The sequence below is a fragment of the Drosophila subobscura genome, chromosome U (assembly GCF_008121235.1).
Source record: "Drosophila subobscura isolate 14011-0131.10 chromosome U, UCBerk_Dsub_1.0, whole genome shotgun sequence".
NCBI classification, from domain to species: Eukaryota; Metazoa; Arthropoda; class Insecta; order Diptera; family Drosophilidae; genus Drosophila; species Drosophila subobscura.
Window position 1 is genome coordinate 22,120,414 of NC_048534.1, and position 15,994 is coordinate 22,136,407.

Here is a 15,994-nt window from a genome sequence, read left to right on the forward strand (position 1 = left end):
CTGTGTGAGTCCCCCTGAATCCAGCCCAGAATTTTCATTTGAGAAATAGAAACAAATGTTCTTTATATTCATTAACATTTAAAATGCTTTACTTTACCAAAAGGCAGATCTTTTAGCTTATTTACAAAGAGTTATCTAGAGAGAGAGAGAGAAGTGCCAGTGATTGTGTGTGAGAAAATGCAATTAGTTTGACTAAAAATTTCACGATTTAAATTTCGTTGCTTGTGGTGCCGTGCACAGGTGCCGATAAGTAGCTTAGCTCTACTGAAAACCTCCACTCCACTGTCTATGGTCCACCTTCTACTTGGTCACTTTGTGTATGCTCTCGGCCAGATAGTCAACATTCTTGCTGGACACACCCGCCATGGAAATGCGACCATCCTGTGTCATGTAGATGCTGTAGTCCTTGGCCAGCTTTGTCACCTGTTCGGGCTTCAGTCCCGTATAGCAGAACATGCCAATCTGGTTGACAATGTGCTCCCAGCTGCGGCTGGAGCCCAGCTTCTTGAGGTTCTCCCTCAGCGTGCAGCGTGCATCAATGATGCGATCGGCCATCTGCTTGACATCCACCAGCCACTGTTTGCGCAGATCATCGTTGTTCAGAATCTCAGCCGCAATGCGAGCACCATGGATGGGCGGGCTCGAGTACAAGCCACGAATGATGATCTTCACCTGTGACATCACACGTGCAGCCTCCTCCTCATCGGTGCAGATCACGGAGAAAGCGCCAGCACGCTCGCCATACAGACCCATGTTCTTGGCAAAGCTCTGCGCCAGGCAGAAGTCATGGCCATCGGCCTCAAAGATGCGCACCGCCTGAGCATCACGATCCACATCGCCGGAGGCAAAGCCCTGATAGGCGAAGTCAATGAAGGGATACAGCTTGCGGTCCTTCACCACCTTGGAGATCTCACGCCACTGCTCCACAGTGGGATCCACGCCAGTGGGGTTGTGTGCGCAGGCATGCAGCAGCACAATAGCTCCCTCGGGGATTTTCTTCAGATCCTCAATCATGCCAGCGAAGTCCAGATCGCAGCTGGCGGGATTGTAGTAGCGATAACGCTTCACGGACAGTCCGCTGTGCTCGAAAATTGGCACATGGTTGCCCCAAGTAGGATTGGGCATGTACACATCGCGGCAGCCAGTCCAGAAGCGACTCAAGAAGGCAGCACCCACGCGGAGAGCGCCGGTGCCACTGATTGTCTGGGTGGTGACATTGTGCTTGGCCTGCAGCCGCTTCGAATCCTTGCCCAAGGCCAGCTCGATGGCTTTGTTGTAGAACTCGGGGAAGCCAATGATGGGCGCATACTCCTTGTCCAAGCCGCGATTGACCACACGCTTTTCGGCCTACGAATGGAAATTGTGTCACTGATTGATCGAGCGTTTTGTTTGCTGTCAGCACTCACCTCCCGCACGCTGGGCAGCACGAAGGGTTTGGTGTTATCATCGCGATAAGCACCAACGCCCACATTCATCTTCTTGGGGTTCTGGTCCCGCTTGAAGGCCTCTGTTACACCCAAAATGGCATCGGGTGGACCCATTTTCACTTCCGTGAACCATGATGATCTGCAAGAGAGAAAAAGAGTGTAGAAATTAGTGAGTTTGCTTTAAGATATTCCTTCGAATTGTATTCTATCAACCTGGTTAAAGGTTAATGTGTTCCTCCTAATGTTGTTATCTTTCCAAAGTTAATTGAAGAGATTAGCGTGCTCTGTTTAGTGGGTTATCTGCCACTTGATTTTATCATTTTGGGTTTCATGACTAAAGTTTGAAAGTCATCTAGAGGTTTTCTTGAATTTTGCACCCGCTCTTCGCACATCTCAGGGGGGGGCTGGGGCTAATAGCCTTCTCTTATCACCCTGGCGCCGTTGTAAACAAGCTCCAACGATTTACATGTACCCCACATATGGGAGGGTAGAACACATGCCTAGATCTCACGGTGCCTACGTCAGTGATAAGGTAAGGCCTCTGCTGACGTGTTCGCTTTTGTCACATTCTATGCAGAATTCGAGGAAATTCTCAAAGTTGATTAAAATTCTTTCAATTAAGGAAGCCGTCTGCCTATCACCGCCCTCGATTGTGTTGATAAATCCACTAAAGTTTCCGGTTGCAGTTCGATAAAACAAACTTTTCTCATAACACCCAAGAGGTAGGGGCCATTGCGGTACCATAAAAATCAAAGCACGCGACCAAAGCGTGATATGTCAACCCAAGACTACCCTACGAAACTTGTGTGTGGCATATCTGAAGCCATGACAGATTTGCCTTACCCTACTCTGCAGTCGCTGGAGCACAGGCGTCTTAATAGCAGGAATGAGTTTAGCATTTTGTCTTACAAATAATTTTGTATGTAAAAGAATTAACTTAAGCGTGACGTAAAAAACTTAACTTGGAGGTGACATAAAAACAGAACTTGATGGTTAAAAAATTTATAGAAGTTACAACAAAATAAAAGCCATTAAAATTGATAAGAAACATTTTGAAATTCAAGAAATATTTTCTAAAAATTTAAAGTCCCACATAAAGAAATATAAATGGAAGGCCATAAAAAATCCGCACTTATATTTGCCAATATTTAATCATCAAAACACTTTCTGAATACATCAAATATTATTTAGGACATCTACAAGTCGTTATATTTCATCCCATTCAATTTTTTGCTTTTGGAATGTTCTTTCAAGCGCGAGAAAAATAGAAATACAACAAAAAAGCACCCATGGAGCGTCATAAAATTAGCTTTGAAAATAAATACATATCCGTTCATTGTGATAAATTCTCACATGAAAAATATACATAATATTTTAGACAGCTATATTATATGGGGAAAGCTCTCTAGAGCGGCAGACACTTTTTTGGAATCTCTAGAGAGCTTCCACTGTACCATCTACGTCTGTAGATTCACAAACATATGCAAATATTAGCAAGAAATTGCCACAACTTGATAAGAACAGCTGAGCAGTCTGCTCTAAATCATCCTAAAATGATGAAATCTAAGCCCCGCCATACTCTCGTATTCGCAGACCTCATTCCAGTTTCTCCCCCATGGCTGACATAATGAAATCAGCCTTAAACAGACAAAAAAACACTGAGAATTCGCATTTCCACACAAATTGCGGCAGTAATTGAGCACAGAAAACACATCACTGGAGACCGACTGACCGGCAACTGCAATGACCTTGGCAGATGACACTGCGCCGCTGCAATCTGCAACGTGGTTGTTCTACAACAACAACAACTCTTCCTCTCTCTCTCTCTTGCTTATCTCTTCTCTCTAGCCATTACTTACTTGCAACGCAAGGCTGCGGCAGCCGAGGGTGCCACACGATTGCTCAACAGCAAACTGTGCTTGCAGATCTGCGACATGTTTGCTTTTAAATGCACAAAATAAATGTACTATTTACTCGTAATAATTATGAGCGGTAAATGCCGGCAAACGGTAGAACAACCGATGAACTTCAGGTGAATACTAAACTAGTCGAGCAAACTAAGTGAAATGTGACCGCATGGGGGAACGACAAAATACGACAAAAGACCTCAAAAGCTTGAATACAAAAAGCTTGCGGAATAGCACACAGAATAAATATATATTCGCGACATAAAGTGTTGTTTGTCCATCTGGCAGCTTCACGAAGAGCTTTGAAGTATTAACTGTTTTTAATGTGTCTGTTCGTGTTTAGAAATAAACTTTATAAAAGAAGGAATGAGGACAGAGACTAGGGCTGATAGGATCCTATGGTGAGGTCTGTTCAAGACATTAGGGACCATTATATTACCATACTTTTATGAATAATCCTACTATTTTCCTTAAAATTCAGTCTTCAGAACTATACATAAATACATAAATAAAATAAATAATGAATAATAAATTCAACAATTCAAAAACAGTTTCAAATTTAAATTCTCTTTTTGCTTTGGGCTCTAAAATTTACTCCATTAAATAAATTTAAATTCTTTTTCTTTTTAATTCATGCCATGAAGATCTGAGAAAAAAATAAGAACATTAACAATAACTGTGACCGTTTGGAAAGACTCTCCCACAATCTTCCCATCTATCGCCACCAGTCCATCGGTGAAAGCTTTCTTCGAACAGCTGTTTGCATATTCTTGGAGCTTTGTGTGTGCTGTTTTCTTTATTTATGCTTTGGCTTTTGGTTTCTTGTAAGATTTGTCGAGCTTCACGATTTCAGTAGATTCGTAGCCGCCGCGGGGTTGAAAAAGCGAAAAATAAAAGGCAAGCGAAGAAAAAGTCTTCCGCTCGATAAACGTGGATTTACCTTGTAATTGAATTAAGCAAAAACGAGAAGTGGAAAAATGCTGAGATTTGCTGTAATTGCCTGTCTGCTGGTGACTGTGGCCCTCGTCCAGAGCCTGGAGTTCAGCGATTGCGGATCGAAGACGGGCAAGTTCACCCGTGTGGTCATCGAGGGCTGTGACACCACCAAATCGGAATGCATCCTGAAGCGCAACACCACAGTGTCCTTCTCGATAGACATTAACCTGGCGGAGGAGGCCACCGCCGTCAAGACTGTCGTCCATGGCAAGGTGCTGGGCATCGAGATGCCCTTCCCGCTGGCCAATCCCAATGCCTGTGTGAACAGCGGCTTGAAGTGTCCACTGGAGAAGGGAGAATCGTATCGCTATACGGCCACGCTGCCAGTGCTCAAGACCTATCCGAAGGTCTCTGTGCTGGTCAAGTGGGAGCTGCAGGATCAGAACAGCGAAGACATCATCTGCGTGGAGATACCCGCCAAGATCCAGTAGACATTGATCCCGGGATCGTCGCTCTGTCTGTCCCTCGCTTCCACGAGAATTATTGGATCACGAAGAGCGAGCGGTGAGCGATGAGCGATGAGCGGCGAGCGGAAGACGCCCCCAAGTTCAGCCTGTAGTCTCTCTCCCTCTTTCTTATTGTAATCTAATTTAAAATAAAGAAAAATACAACAACAACAAATTAAGTAACTGTTGTGTGTGTTGTGTGGTGGGGGCAGCCCCTGCGCCTGTTTCTATATATAACTGCTTGTGTCAGTGTGTGAGTATATTCTCGGGTTAGGCCTTTTTATTATTATTTCCTTTGTTTGCTTCTGATTGCATCTTCCGCTTTCTGCTACCGCCGGTCAGCCATCACTCAACAGTCATCGGAACATCACACGAGAGGGAGAGATTGGAGCAAGAGATAAATGTTACTTTAACAGTGCAATGGAATGTAAACTGGCCATTGGGCGGGTGCTATGCTGATCAGCTTTTGCAACGGTGATGATTGTCTACCCGCGAGAGAGGGTAGCCAAAAGCTTGCAGCGCAGAGGGCTGTTGCTTTTCGAAACTTATATATTTTTTTAGAGTTTTATTTGTCTGTAAATTTGTGTGTTTTGTGTGAAAAAAAATGTCTTAACAAAATAAGTGAAAAGTTTATGGCTGAATACTTTCAGAAAATTCGAACGTCATAGTTTCCAAGATTAGATAAACACCTGCGAGAAAAACGACGTTTTTACAAAATACATATAATAGATATGATCCATGTGAGCTTCACCATTTGTTTTTTTTCGAACAGCCTAAAGTTATGTATGCAATATTTTATTTTTTAACCATTACGCTTGGATTTTTGACTGATATTTTAAGAAGCGCAAACATAAAACTACTTACAGAAATGAAAATGATTTCCAAATTATTAAAAAGTAATTTAATATAGCTTTTGCGAAAAGAGAGTTTAGTCTCCTGACTAATTTTCACATGCCTGTATACTGCGATGAAAAACAGACAACTTTTAATGGGCAACACATGGTTCGTAATCGGTTAATAAAACTTAATAGAAGTGCTACTGTCCTGTTTTTACAATGTTTTTATAGTACGTTTCTTCACTATTAGAACCATTTTGGATACTTCGATGAAGAACAGACCACTGCATCTAAAAGAACAGAGTACGCGTACACCTGGAAGTTATGCGATACCAATTGGACTTCCAAAGTGTTTTTACCTAGCTTTCAATTGCAGGTTGATTCATTAGTGGAAAACAGACAACTGTTGGGAAGAAAACAGAATGTTTATATGAAAGTATACGAAGTGCTACTGCACTGATCAGCAATGCCAATGGTTCCTTTGCTGGAAACAGGCATTTGTTCTCTGTCTTGTACTCCTGGTTGCTTAGGAAGGAGTTCGGAGCACTCCTTAGATAACTGGTACTGTTTTGCTGTACATATTACAGGAGCAATGAGACTAGGGAAATTATTAAGTGGCCTTTGCACACGTATCGCTGTCTGATTACGAATCACTTTCATTGTTTACACACTTCTCAGTCCTCCGTGTGTCGGAGATAATGAGTAACAGTTTATATGTGGCCGACTCGGAATACAATTCTCATCAGTGGTTTGGCTTTCGGTTTCGATTTCGTTTTCGCTTACGTATTCTCTTCTATAGCACAAAGAATGGAACGGGCGGCTGATAAGACGCAAAAAGAAAACAACTGCAAAATCATAGGAGGTGGAGATAGTGAAAAGGGGGGCGAGGGAACCTGCAGAGGGTCTTTGGGGTAGCAGCTGAAACCAAGGAAAAACACAAATCAACTGCAGCACCCAGAAGCAGAAGCAGAAGCAGAGCAGAAGCAACAGCAGCGCTTTCCATTTCGTTTTCTCAATTTCCATTCCTTTTCCGCCAAAACACACCCACACACACACACATACACACCCACACACACAATCGTGCATATACCATATGGCAAAATGCAAATAATGCAAAGGCTGCGAGAGCGTATGAGGTATGGGAATAAGGGTGGGGTTATGGGTGGACGCAGGGGGAGGGAGACTCTTGGCGCAGATAGAATTATCCGCAGTGCGCCAGGCGCCAGGCGTTGGTGAAGGCGGGGGAGGAGGATATTTAAGCAAAAGAAATCGGTTTATTACATTCACTTTACCCCACGAATTGCATGAAATGCATTTCAGGTTCTGATTCTGACTACCATTTCCCATTCCCATTCCCATTCCCCTTCCACGAGTTATTCAGTTATTCAGTTGTTGCCCTACCAGATACATTCTGAACAGCTTAAGGTTGACTTGAATGCTTTATTTGGGTTTGGGATTGATTGAGATTTGAACCATGATCGGCGTGAGTGGCGGAGTATTTGGATTTGTAAGTAGATAAAGAGCAGAGTAGAATATTATAAGCTCTTATAAAAGAATAAGCAATGGAAGCACATAAGCATATGGCAGGTAAACAAGATACAAAGAATAATATATCTACGTAATACATACATTTGTATAGTATAAGAGGATTAAAAGGTACAACTTTATAGTAAACAGAATAAATACATGAAGGAGTATACATTGAAAACAACAAATGGAATCTATTTGTGTGGGATGAAGACAAGAAAATGTACAAATTAATGTACATACATAAGTAGCTATGAAACATTTATGGAAAATTTTAATAATGAATTAAAGAGGGAATATCTCTCTTTTGTTTGATATTAAAAAAAGACATTTGAAGGAAAGAGTGTGCTCTCGTACAAGTATTTGCTCTTTAAAGTTGTTTTTATATTACTGAAGCAATAAATAACGTTGGGTATAACTTTTTAGAGAAAAACTCTTAGCTTCTCTATATCACAGTTCTAGAATTTCCTTTGTAACACTCCAACTCTATTTTTACTTCCGGTTAGAGCCTTCACAAGTCCACTTGCTTGTATGTTGTCTTCTATGCCAGTACCCCTGATGTTTTCACTTGATTTACATATGAATCCGCATAAAGCACACGACAGTCCGAAACTCCAAAGAAATGTGGGACAAGCCCCCAATCTGCCCCTCGAGGCACCATTCCCACTGCTCCTTCCCACTCCCACACCCAATCCCACTCTCTGTAGACACAGCTGACGTTTAAAAACTTGACACAACGCGGCGGGGAAGGAGTACAGCAAAAGATGAGGCGGTGGAGCTACCGAAGTAGAAAGTGGAGGAAATATACAGGAAAAAAAAATAAAATGGAAAAATGAAAAGAAAAAGTATATGTATATGTCTCGTGCTGCTGCTGCTTCTGATGGTGGCACTGCCTCCAACTCTTTGGCTGCATATCATATGAGGAGTCAGCCCGTGCATCAGCGCAGCCACCGCCACCGCCACCCCAAAACCTACCCAAACACAGCCCACAACTCGCTTTACTGTCACACCCCCATGTAAGCTGCTGTGTCTGCACAGAGTTTCTTGCATAAATAGCAGCATGGCAGAGAGATCTCGCTTTGAAAATGAAAATAACCAAGTAAGAATTCTGCATACAGAACCACAGTCAACACTCGGACTTTGAGATACCCAATATCAGAAGAAACACAGAGAAGAAAACAGAGAGCCGGCATAGTTTAATGCTTGAGAATATGCATTACGCTGACGCTTACGGTAAAAGCTTATGACTCATAAGAAAGAGCGAGCGAGCTGAGAGCGAGAGAAAACAAAAAGAGAGCTCGTTCGCTCTCTCTTCGAGCGCACTCTTTAGAAGCGCCTGAAGACGCTTTTGCAAGCCACGGTTTTTCACAGGCTGATCATTAGTAAATGAAAACAGAATGCCTCCTTCTATATTGTGCGTACTTCTGCTTAATTTCAACATACCATTCATACACCACAAGTGCCAGGTAACACCATATCGTGTGTCCATTTCTGCATTTAAGAGTTAAATGCAACATTCAAGTCCAGCCCAAGCCCCAACCCCAAGTCCACCCACCCACAACTTCTGGCCAGGAATCGAATGTTAATGTTATATGAACAATTTTCGTTTCCATGCGGTTTGCCAACGTAAATAAATTCGAGCTGCAGCGGAGCCTGGCCATCTCGCTTTTTGGCCTCTTACCACAGAGCGAGTTTTCTTGTTTTTAAATTGCCATTAATTGCCAGATTTCCACTTTAAGGACTGGACCTCTCTGAGGGCTATCCAAGGAAGGAGCCGTTGCTCTGCCGCTGACAGCCTGCTTAACTTTTGTTGGTTGGTTTTTTTCCCCTGGTTGTTTTCCATTTGTTTAATAATATTTTTTTTGCCCATCTATATGACAACTTTTTGTTTTGTTTTCAAAGTGCTTTTAGTGGTCGAAACTTTAGACTTTGCTTTTTTTTTGTTATTTTTGGAGATATGTTTTGGGCTTGTGTGGGACAGAATTTGGTTGATTAATTGTTAAAGTTAGAAATTTGTTTGTGGCACATGTCGTTAGAGGTTTTTTATTTTCATAATTACAACAGTCAAGTTTTGACTATTTTTTGCTGAATGTTCATTGATGGTTTTGATGGGGATAAGAGATTGTAGTGCTTAATGATTGAAGGTCTTACGATGCATTTGTGATTATATTTTTTTTCAATTAACCCTAACTAACCCTAATATTCACAGAAAAAAATGTTTACAACACATCTTTATATCCGCATTTAGGCGCGCAGTAAGCAGGACATTTTTTTACATCTCTCAGATTAACAATTGCCCATTTGTTCACGAATTATTCATAGATAGACACTCTTAAGTACTGGCTGATCACAATTACATTCCTCTACATATAGTTGAATGGTTTTTTCGGCTGCATGACAGTTTTTGCTGCCACAGAGTAGGTTTTCCTTTTTTGATGGTTTTTGTATGGTTTGCAGTGTTCTGCTGCGGTTTGGAATTTTAAATAAATCCCATTCACTGTCAGTTTTGGCTTGCAGTTATCTTAATTATTTGCATGTGGCCGGGACGGGGGCAGTCGTTGTTAACAACATGGAAATTCATTGAAAGCCATAACTATAAGCGAATTTTTCATAGGGCCAAAAAGTGTCATGCCCCTCACTAGCCCCAAGCCTTCAGCTGTCAATTCTTTAACAGTTTTTTTTGTTGTTTGTCAGCCTGAACAGAACAGAAAGGGCTGTGAACAAAAAGAGTGGCAAACAGGAACAATCTGCAGTGCTGATGCTGACAGTTATGATATGGCAGGACAGTGCAGCAGCCAAGCGGAGGAGGGCAAAAAAAAAAAATTGAAATTGCATTTCATGGCAATTAATCAAATGGCGAAACAGATAGCTTAATTCGTTTACATTTTGTTTGCTTCCTGCAGTGGATACAGCAGCCACTGTCCGGAGTCGCCATCCGATACACGATGTGTCCTCTGGTCGACTGTCAGCATCATTAGCATCCTGATTACCTCTACATTTTTAATGCGCTTTCATTTGTTTGCCCACATGTGCAAATTATCCGCGAGTGTCCCTCACTCGGTTGCCTTTCGCTTTGCCATAATGTGCGTGATTAAAAACAAATTAATTTTAAATTAATGCTCCTGCAATGAACCACAAAAAAAGAAAATTATAAAAACATGGAAATGGAAAGACAAACAGGCCGTATTTTTATTGATATACATTTTATATCTTTATGTTATTTGTCAATTAAGTGTAATTCCCTTCAGCTTTTAAGAGGTTTCCAATTGAAGAAGTTCATGCAGTATTGATGGAAGGGAAGCTCTACAGATTATGGCTATGATGCTGCTACACGGGAGTTCGGTGAAGTAATTGAAAATTCATTTAGCCAGCTTAGGCAACAAAAAGTTTATTTTGAAAAATCTTTAAAAATCAATTAGCTTATAATATTAAAAACTGATGTACATGTTTGGAGTGCTTTCCCTTGGAAAGACTCTTTTACAGGTAATTTCAGACACATTAGCTTTTATTCTTTATTTTTATTTGGGCTTCCGACAAATATCTCATCAAAACTTATCAATAAAATTAGTTAAAATTAATATAAAATATAATTGCGTCGATTTGTATTCAAAAACGATTTAAATGTATCTTTCCAGGGTGTAATCCTTCCTTTTCCCCCTTTTATCTTATAGCCCACACATTTCCCATCCACTAATTGCTTATATCTTACATTACTTTCCATAGTTATGCAATACTGCCACTTAATATCTTCAAATTAGTACGAAACAGCCACCATTTCCCGTGCTCATTAACATTTGAAATATTTGCTCTAATATATTCTCCCACCCACCTACACGTGCACACAGAATGGCCGCACATTTGGTGGAAAACGTAAAGTACATTTGAACTTTGTAGCGAAATGAAATGATTGAATTAGGGGTCACGCCACCCACAGCGAGGGCTGGCCACTGCCGCAGAGGGTGGAGCAAATTACAACTGGTTATAGTTTGAATAGAAATCGAATGGTGCGGCAGAATGGAGCGATATTTAGTGCACTTTAAGAGCAAACCATTTGCATAATGAGCGACGAATGGTACGAAAAAGCCAGTGTATCCGTTGGACAACAAATGGCCATAAACTAAATACAACAAGGGGGGCAGCAGGGATTGGGGTTTGGTTGTGTGGTGTGTTGGCCTGAAGAGTTGTTCAATTAATATGCTATGGCCCATGCGGCGTATGCGTAATGCCAAAAATGCCAAATAAGGTAAAATGAATGCACAATGAATGGCTGCCAGTAAATAAGCGCATAAAGCCATGTTGCATTATATGTCTAATATGGAGTTTTGTGGATAGATAAAATATTCCATTTATTGCCACAATTTGTTGATAGTTTTTGGCACAAACAAATGCAATTAAAATGCTACCCAAATAAAGTAAAGGAGTTTAAAGAGGGAGAGGGCGCCAGTGAGTGGTGACAGTTAAAGGTAAAGAGGGGGGGTTAGTGGGTTCCCCCAATTGTCTAGACGAACAAAGGGCCATGAACGACTGCCAGACAGACACTGTGACATACATATGCAAATGCCGTCCCTCTATTTTCACACACAATTCACCTGCTTTCCACCTCACACTTCGGCACCCTCTAACGCACCATCATTTACAGTAGCAGCAGCAGCATCCCCCCACCATATATAAATCACATAAATATTCACATTTATTTTCATTTTCAACGCGTTTTTCCTACCAACTATTTTTGTTTCATTTCGCTGCAGAAGAGGTGCCAGTGGGGGGGCTACCATGTGCATTTTGCTCCACATTTCAGTGCTTCCATATACACATTTATATCCTCTTTTTGTAAAGAGGGGCGGGGTAAGAGGGCAGGCACTTAAAAAGTCGTTACAAGGTGCAAAAGTTTTTCTATGTCAAAATGTGGAGCCAGGCAGAGACAATGACAATGAAGTGCATGCCCCACAGAGAGCGACAGAAAGAGAGGGGTGGCAGGGCGTGTGTTTCCTTCAGAGGTAAAATATAGCCAGCCAGCCTGCATATGTCAATAGAGTGTGCTGGGTGCTACACTTTCGACCCACTTGGGCATTGAGCGAGCAAAAGCAAGAGGCATTTTCCATCATCAATTTGAACGGAACAAACTGAAAAACCAAAAATTCCTTTTTAATTGCCACCCAAAAATGGTCTCTCACTCTCAAAAGTTTTTGGTGCCTGCTCTTCTTGCAGAACATTACGAACAGATTTCGTTTTAGATTCAATCAAATATTTGCGTAGAAACTTTGGCCCAGAAATGTGCCAAAAACTTTTGCATGTCTCGAAATTGAGTTAACTCGGCGCAAAAGGATGATTGGAGGCGAGATGTCCCAAATCAATACAAATACCAAGGGAAACACACACGCACAGAATGACAGCTTAAGCCATTGAGGCGTGGATTGCAATCAATTTGAAATTTATCTCATTCGAACTCATTTGCCTGCTGCCTGGCTGCTACACAGCCACAAGAGACACAGACAAGCACACACGGGAACACTTGCCCTACTGTTGGACGTCTCTCATAAATAATAATGTTATGCAGGCAGGCGGCATTCATTTATTACACCTATCGGCAAACTTTACAAAATTGACAGCTTAATGATTTGTTCATAACTCTGCCAATGGCCCTTTAATTAATGTTAGAGCCACATATTTCGAACCCCTCTCAATCCACCAGCCACTCTAATGGTAATTAGAAAAGTTCTGCCCTGAGCCTCTGTGTGGATTGGATTATTTGGTGGCAGCAAAGTTATTTGGACAAATTATGTGTGGCAGCGTGGCTTTGATTTGCCAAGGGATACACAAGTCTGCCAACAAAGTTGTGTTAAAGATACGTAGATACGTGGCTTAAATAACTGCTAAGTAACCAAGCTCTAATATGAGTGATTAACAATTTATGCCAGACATTTCACTCCTAAAATATCTAGGAAAATATTCAAAATATCTCACACTGGCGAGAGTCAATAAGCAACTCAGCCTGAAGACCAATAAACATTATTTGCAATGTAGTCTTAATCCTAGTCTACACTTTAGCAAGACAAACAAACAAACAAATGATCAGCAAATGCTTAAAAAATATTTATACATTTCTAAATAATTGAAGTCATCTTTTATTCGCACATAAACTAACTATTCCATCTTCAATTGTCTATTTCCCATCAAAGCTGTTAAACACAAAATAATCTACCCCCTGCCCTACCCACAACTGTCCCTAAATTTCCTCAACAACTGCCCCAAATTGACCAAGGCTTCAATCACATGCATATTTAAGTCAAGTTTTCCCTCGCAATTATATCATTCAGTCTGCCAATCTGCCATTTTGTTTGACTTCTATCGATATAAATATTGTATAATGTGTGAGCGGGGATGGCGGGGGGAGTGCGGCATAGTTATGTCAGCGAATTTCACACTCTCACCTCATTGCATTTGAATGCCAAGAACTAAGTGCGCTCTGGCCACTGGCAGAGCAACATCAATTTGCCATTTCATCAATTAAATAGGCTGGCAGCCTTCAATTATTTATAAAGAAGAAACAATGGAAAGAACTCAGGCGGTGTGGAGGAAGTGAAAGAAGAAAGTCAAAACAATGAAAATGGTGAGAAAATCTATATCTGTGGAATTACAGTGAAGTTTCTCTTGAAGATATGAGAGAACTTTGTTGAGGAAACTGCGGCCTAAGAAATCTTTCATTGCCAATCTATGGTACTCCATGTCCCACCATCCATATTGGTTAAGCTTAATTTTGATCACATATACCACATCTTAAGTGAATTTTAAGAGCATAAACCATAAATGTACACAAGTTGATCCACTAGTAAAGATGGTTACACTTCCATCTAGGGTCCACATCCTCATTTGCAGTGCTTGTGGTTTCCAACCCAAAAAGGATTCACTGTATACAATCTGTGTATTGTAAACCTGCCTTTTAACGGGTTGTGTGTTTGTGCGGGTAGAAATTACTTTTCAGAAAATTATCATACACAGAGGACACACACAAACGAGCGAGCGAGCGAATGACTGTCTTATATGGGGGGAAATTCAATTTGATGCACATCAACATGATGCTGCCACTGCCACTGCCACTGCCACACTGCCCGTGCCAGCGCTGCTGATGCTCTGCTGATTCTGCTGCTGATGCTCATGGTGCAGTTTCTGCCGCTGATGTCACTCGCCCGACTCATTAAGTATTAATTGTAAATTTTAATTAAAATAAACCGAAACGATTACGGACACAACACAGAGATATGTGCGTATGTATAGGAGGTGAAATGGGTTCGTTTTTGGTCTCGAGTAAAACTTTCTGCCACTGATGGCCAGGTAATAATGTTTACTGATTTTATACCCGTACAAACCAATACGGAACCACCCTTATTTTCCACTCATACACGGATACATTTTATACCATAAAAAATCGCCATTAATTGCCACAGGAAAAGACGTGCTTGTGGAAGTAAAAATAATCATAAATAATGAAAGATTGCCACGGCAACTGCAACTGCAATGGCAACTGCAACTGCAACTGCAACACGAAGCGGAAACGGAAACAGAGGCTGACATCTTTTGCCTTTCGATGCCGACTTTGATCAGTGGGTTAACTTATTTGCTTAATGGGCGTGCGGGTGCTGCACAGCAGGGGCCAGCTGGCAGATTGTGTGCCAGGTGTAAATATCAGCTTTTAAGTGATTGTTGCGGCAGCAGATTAATTTCATATACCATTTTATTGTGGGCGAAAATGTTGCAGGAGCCGCAATTGACAGTCTTTTCACTTTTTGCTGGAATTGAAGTCTTCTTTGTTTGCTGGTGGCTTAAGGATGAAGAGGGGTAAGGAGCTTAAAGTAATGAAAATAATTCAAAACCTTCCTGGATAGTGCTTGGAGGACTCTGTCAGTGTTCTCTACAACATGTGGTTTCTTGGCTACTCAAATATCTCCCTGGAAACGCCTTAGGAGATGCAACATTCACCGCAAATGAAACCTGCCACAAAGCCTTTGCCTTTGGAATCAAAAGCTTATCAATCTTAAAGCAGACACAAGGCAGACCTGAAAATTGCCAATAAATTGTTCGCATATTAATAATCAGCTACGGTGCAGTGTGGGCGTGGCCTGGGCGTACGCAGTTACGCAATGAATTCACACCAACACGGCCGCACACACACAAAGAAAGGCCAATACTTGTGTGCAAAGCGAATGAATTGTATTTATTTGTGGGCCATAATTTGCTTATTTTTGTTTCACGTTGTCACGTCTGCGGCCGGATTCGCATTGACCCGTAACAATTTTCCATCTTTTACGCTTTTACAGCAGCGTGAGAGACAGAGAGAGAGAGAGAGAGGAAGGCGGAAAAAAACTCACGCGGAAATAAAAGTTAAATAAAATACAATAAGTTATTACGGCCGATTGCGTTAATGATCATTTATAGCCGGGCTGAATCTGTGGGCTTATGTAAATGGCTGCCGTCCCCTCCTCTGCATCCTCTGCATCCTGGAATGCCCATTCATGTGAGTTCCTGTTGGGGAGTCATCCGAGTCACAGATTTATGCTTATGTGATGTAAATGCTTTGCCATTTGACAGTTTATTGACTTTTATGAGTTAGTTTATTATGCTGCTCTCCCGGCTGTTTTTTTGTTACTGCCGAAAAGGGGGTAAGCCCAAGGGGAGAGGGACTTCCAGGAACTTCCGTGTAATTGGGTGCGTGCCTCGCATAAGCAATGAGCCTGCTATAATGTTCAAGGATTTTACGGGAGGGAGGGACTTTTCCCTAATGTTTATTGGCTGAAAATGCTACGAGATTTTCACTAATGAATATGATAAACATTTTGATGGCAAATGGCTGTCAAAGC

The 15,994-nt window shown here is 41.5% G+C and overlaps 2 protein-coding genes across 3 annotated transcripts; one reads left to right on the top strand and one right to left on the bottom strand.

Annotated features, from left to right (window-relative positions):
* Positions 1-69: 69 nt before the first annotated feature.
* Positions 70-3,477, bottom strand: LOC117900381 (aspartate aminotransferase, mitochondrial). 2 transcript variants are annotated; one of them, XM_034810732.1, is made up of 3 exons: positions 3,287-3,477; positions 1,407-1,566; positions 70-1,347 (listed from the first exon to the last, which is right to left on the bottom strand). In XM_034810732.1, exons 1-3 carry the CDS (start codon positions 3,361-3,363, stop codon positions 301-303), a joined length of 1,284 nt encoding a protein of 427 aa, XP_034666623.1. In that variant the 5' UTR covers positions 3,364-3,477; the 3' UTR covers positions 70-300. The 2 variants fall into 2 exon arrangements, with proteins under 2 accessions (XP_034666623.1, XP_034666624.1); XM_034810733.1 differs by lacking the exon at positions 3,287-3,477 and adding an exon at positions 2,271-2,341.
* Positions 3,478-4,134: 657 nt separating this feature from the next.
* Positions 4,135-4,951, top strand: LOC117901343 (NPC intracellular cholesterol transporter 2 homolog a). The gene has a single exon (XM_034812053.1). It carries the CDS (start codon positions 4,312-4,314, stop codon positions 4,759-4,761), a length of 450 nt encoding a protein of 149 aa, XP_034667944.1. The 5' UTR covers positions 4,135-4,311; the 3' UTR covers positions 4,762-4,951.
* The last annotated feature ends 11,043 nt before the right edge of the window (positions 4,952-15,994 follow it).

Bases quoted from the DNA above. Each gene is read 5' to 3' on its own strand.
- LOC117900381 (XM_034810732.1), bottom strand. From the start codon at position 3,363: ATGTCGCAGATCTGCAAGCACAGTTTGCTGTTGAGCAATCGTGTGGCA. The intron at 1,567-3,286 runs GTAAGTAATGGC...TCTCTCTTGCAG, and splicing joins GCCGCAGCCTTGCGTTGCAA to ATCATCATGGTTCACGGAAG. The intron at 1,348-1,406 runs GTGAGTGCTGAC...TTCCATTCGTAG, and splicing joins TGCTGCCCAGCGTGCGGGAG to GCCGAAAAGCGTGTGGTCAA.
- LOC117901343 (XM_034812053.1), top strand. From the start codon at position 4,312: ATGCTGAGATTTGCTGTAATTGCCTGTCTGCTGGTGACTGTGGCCCTC.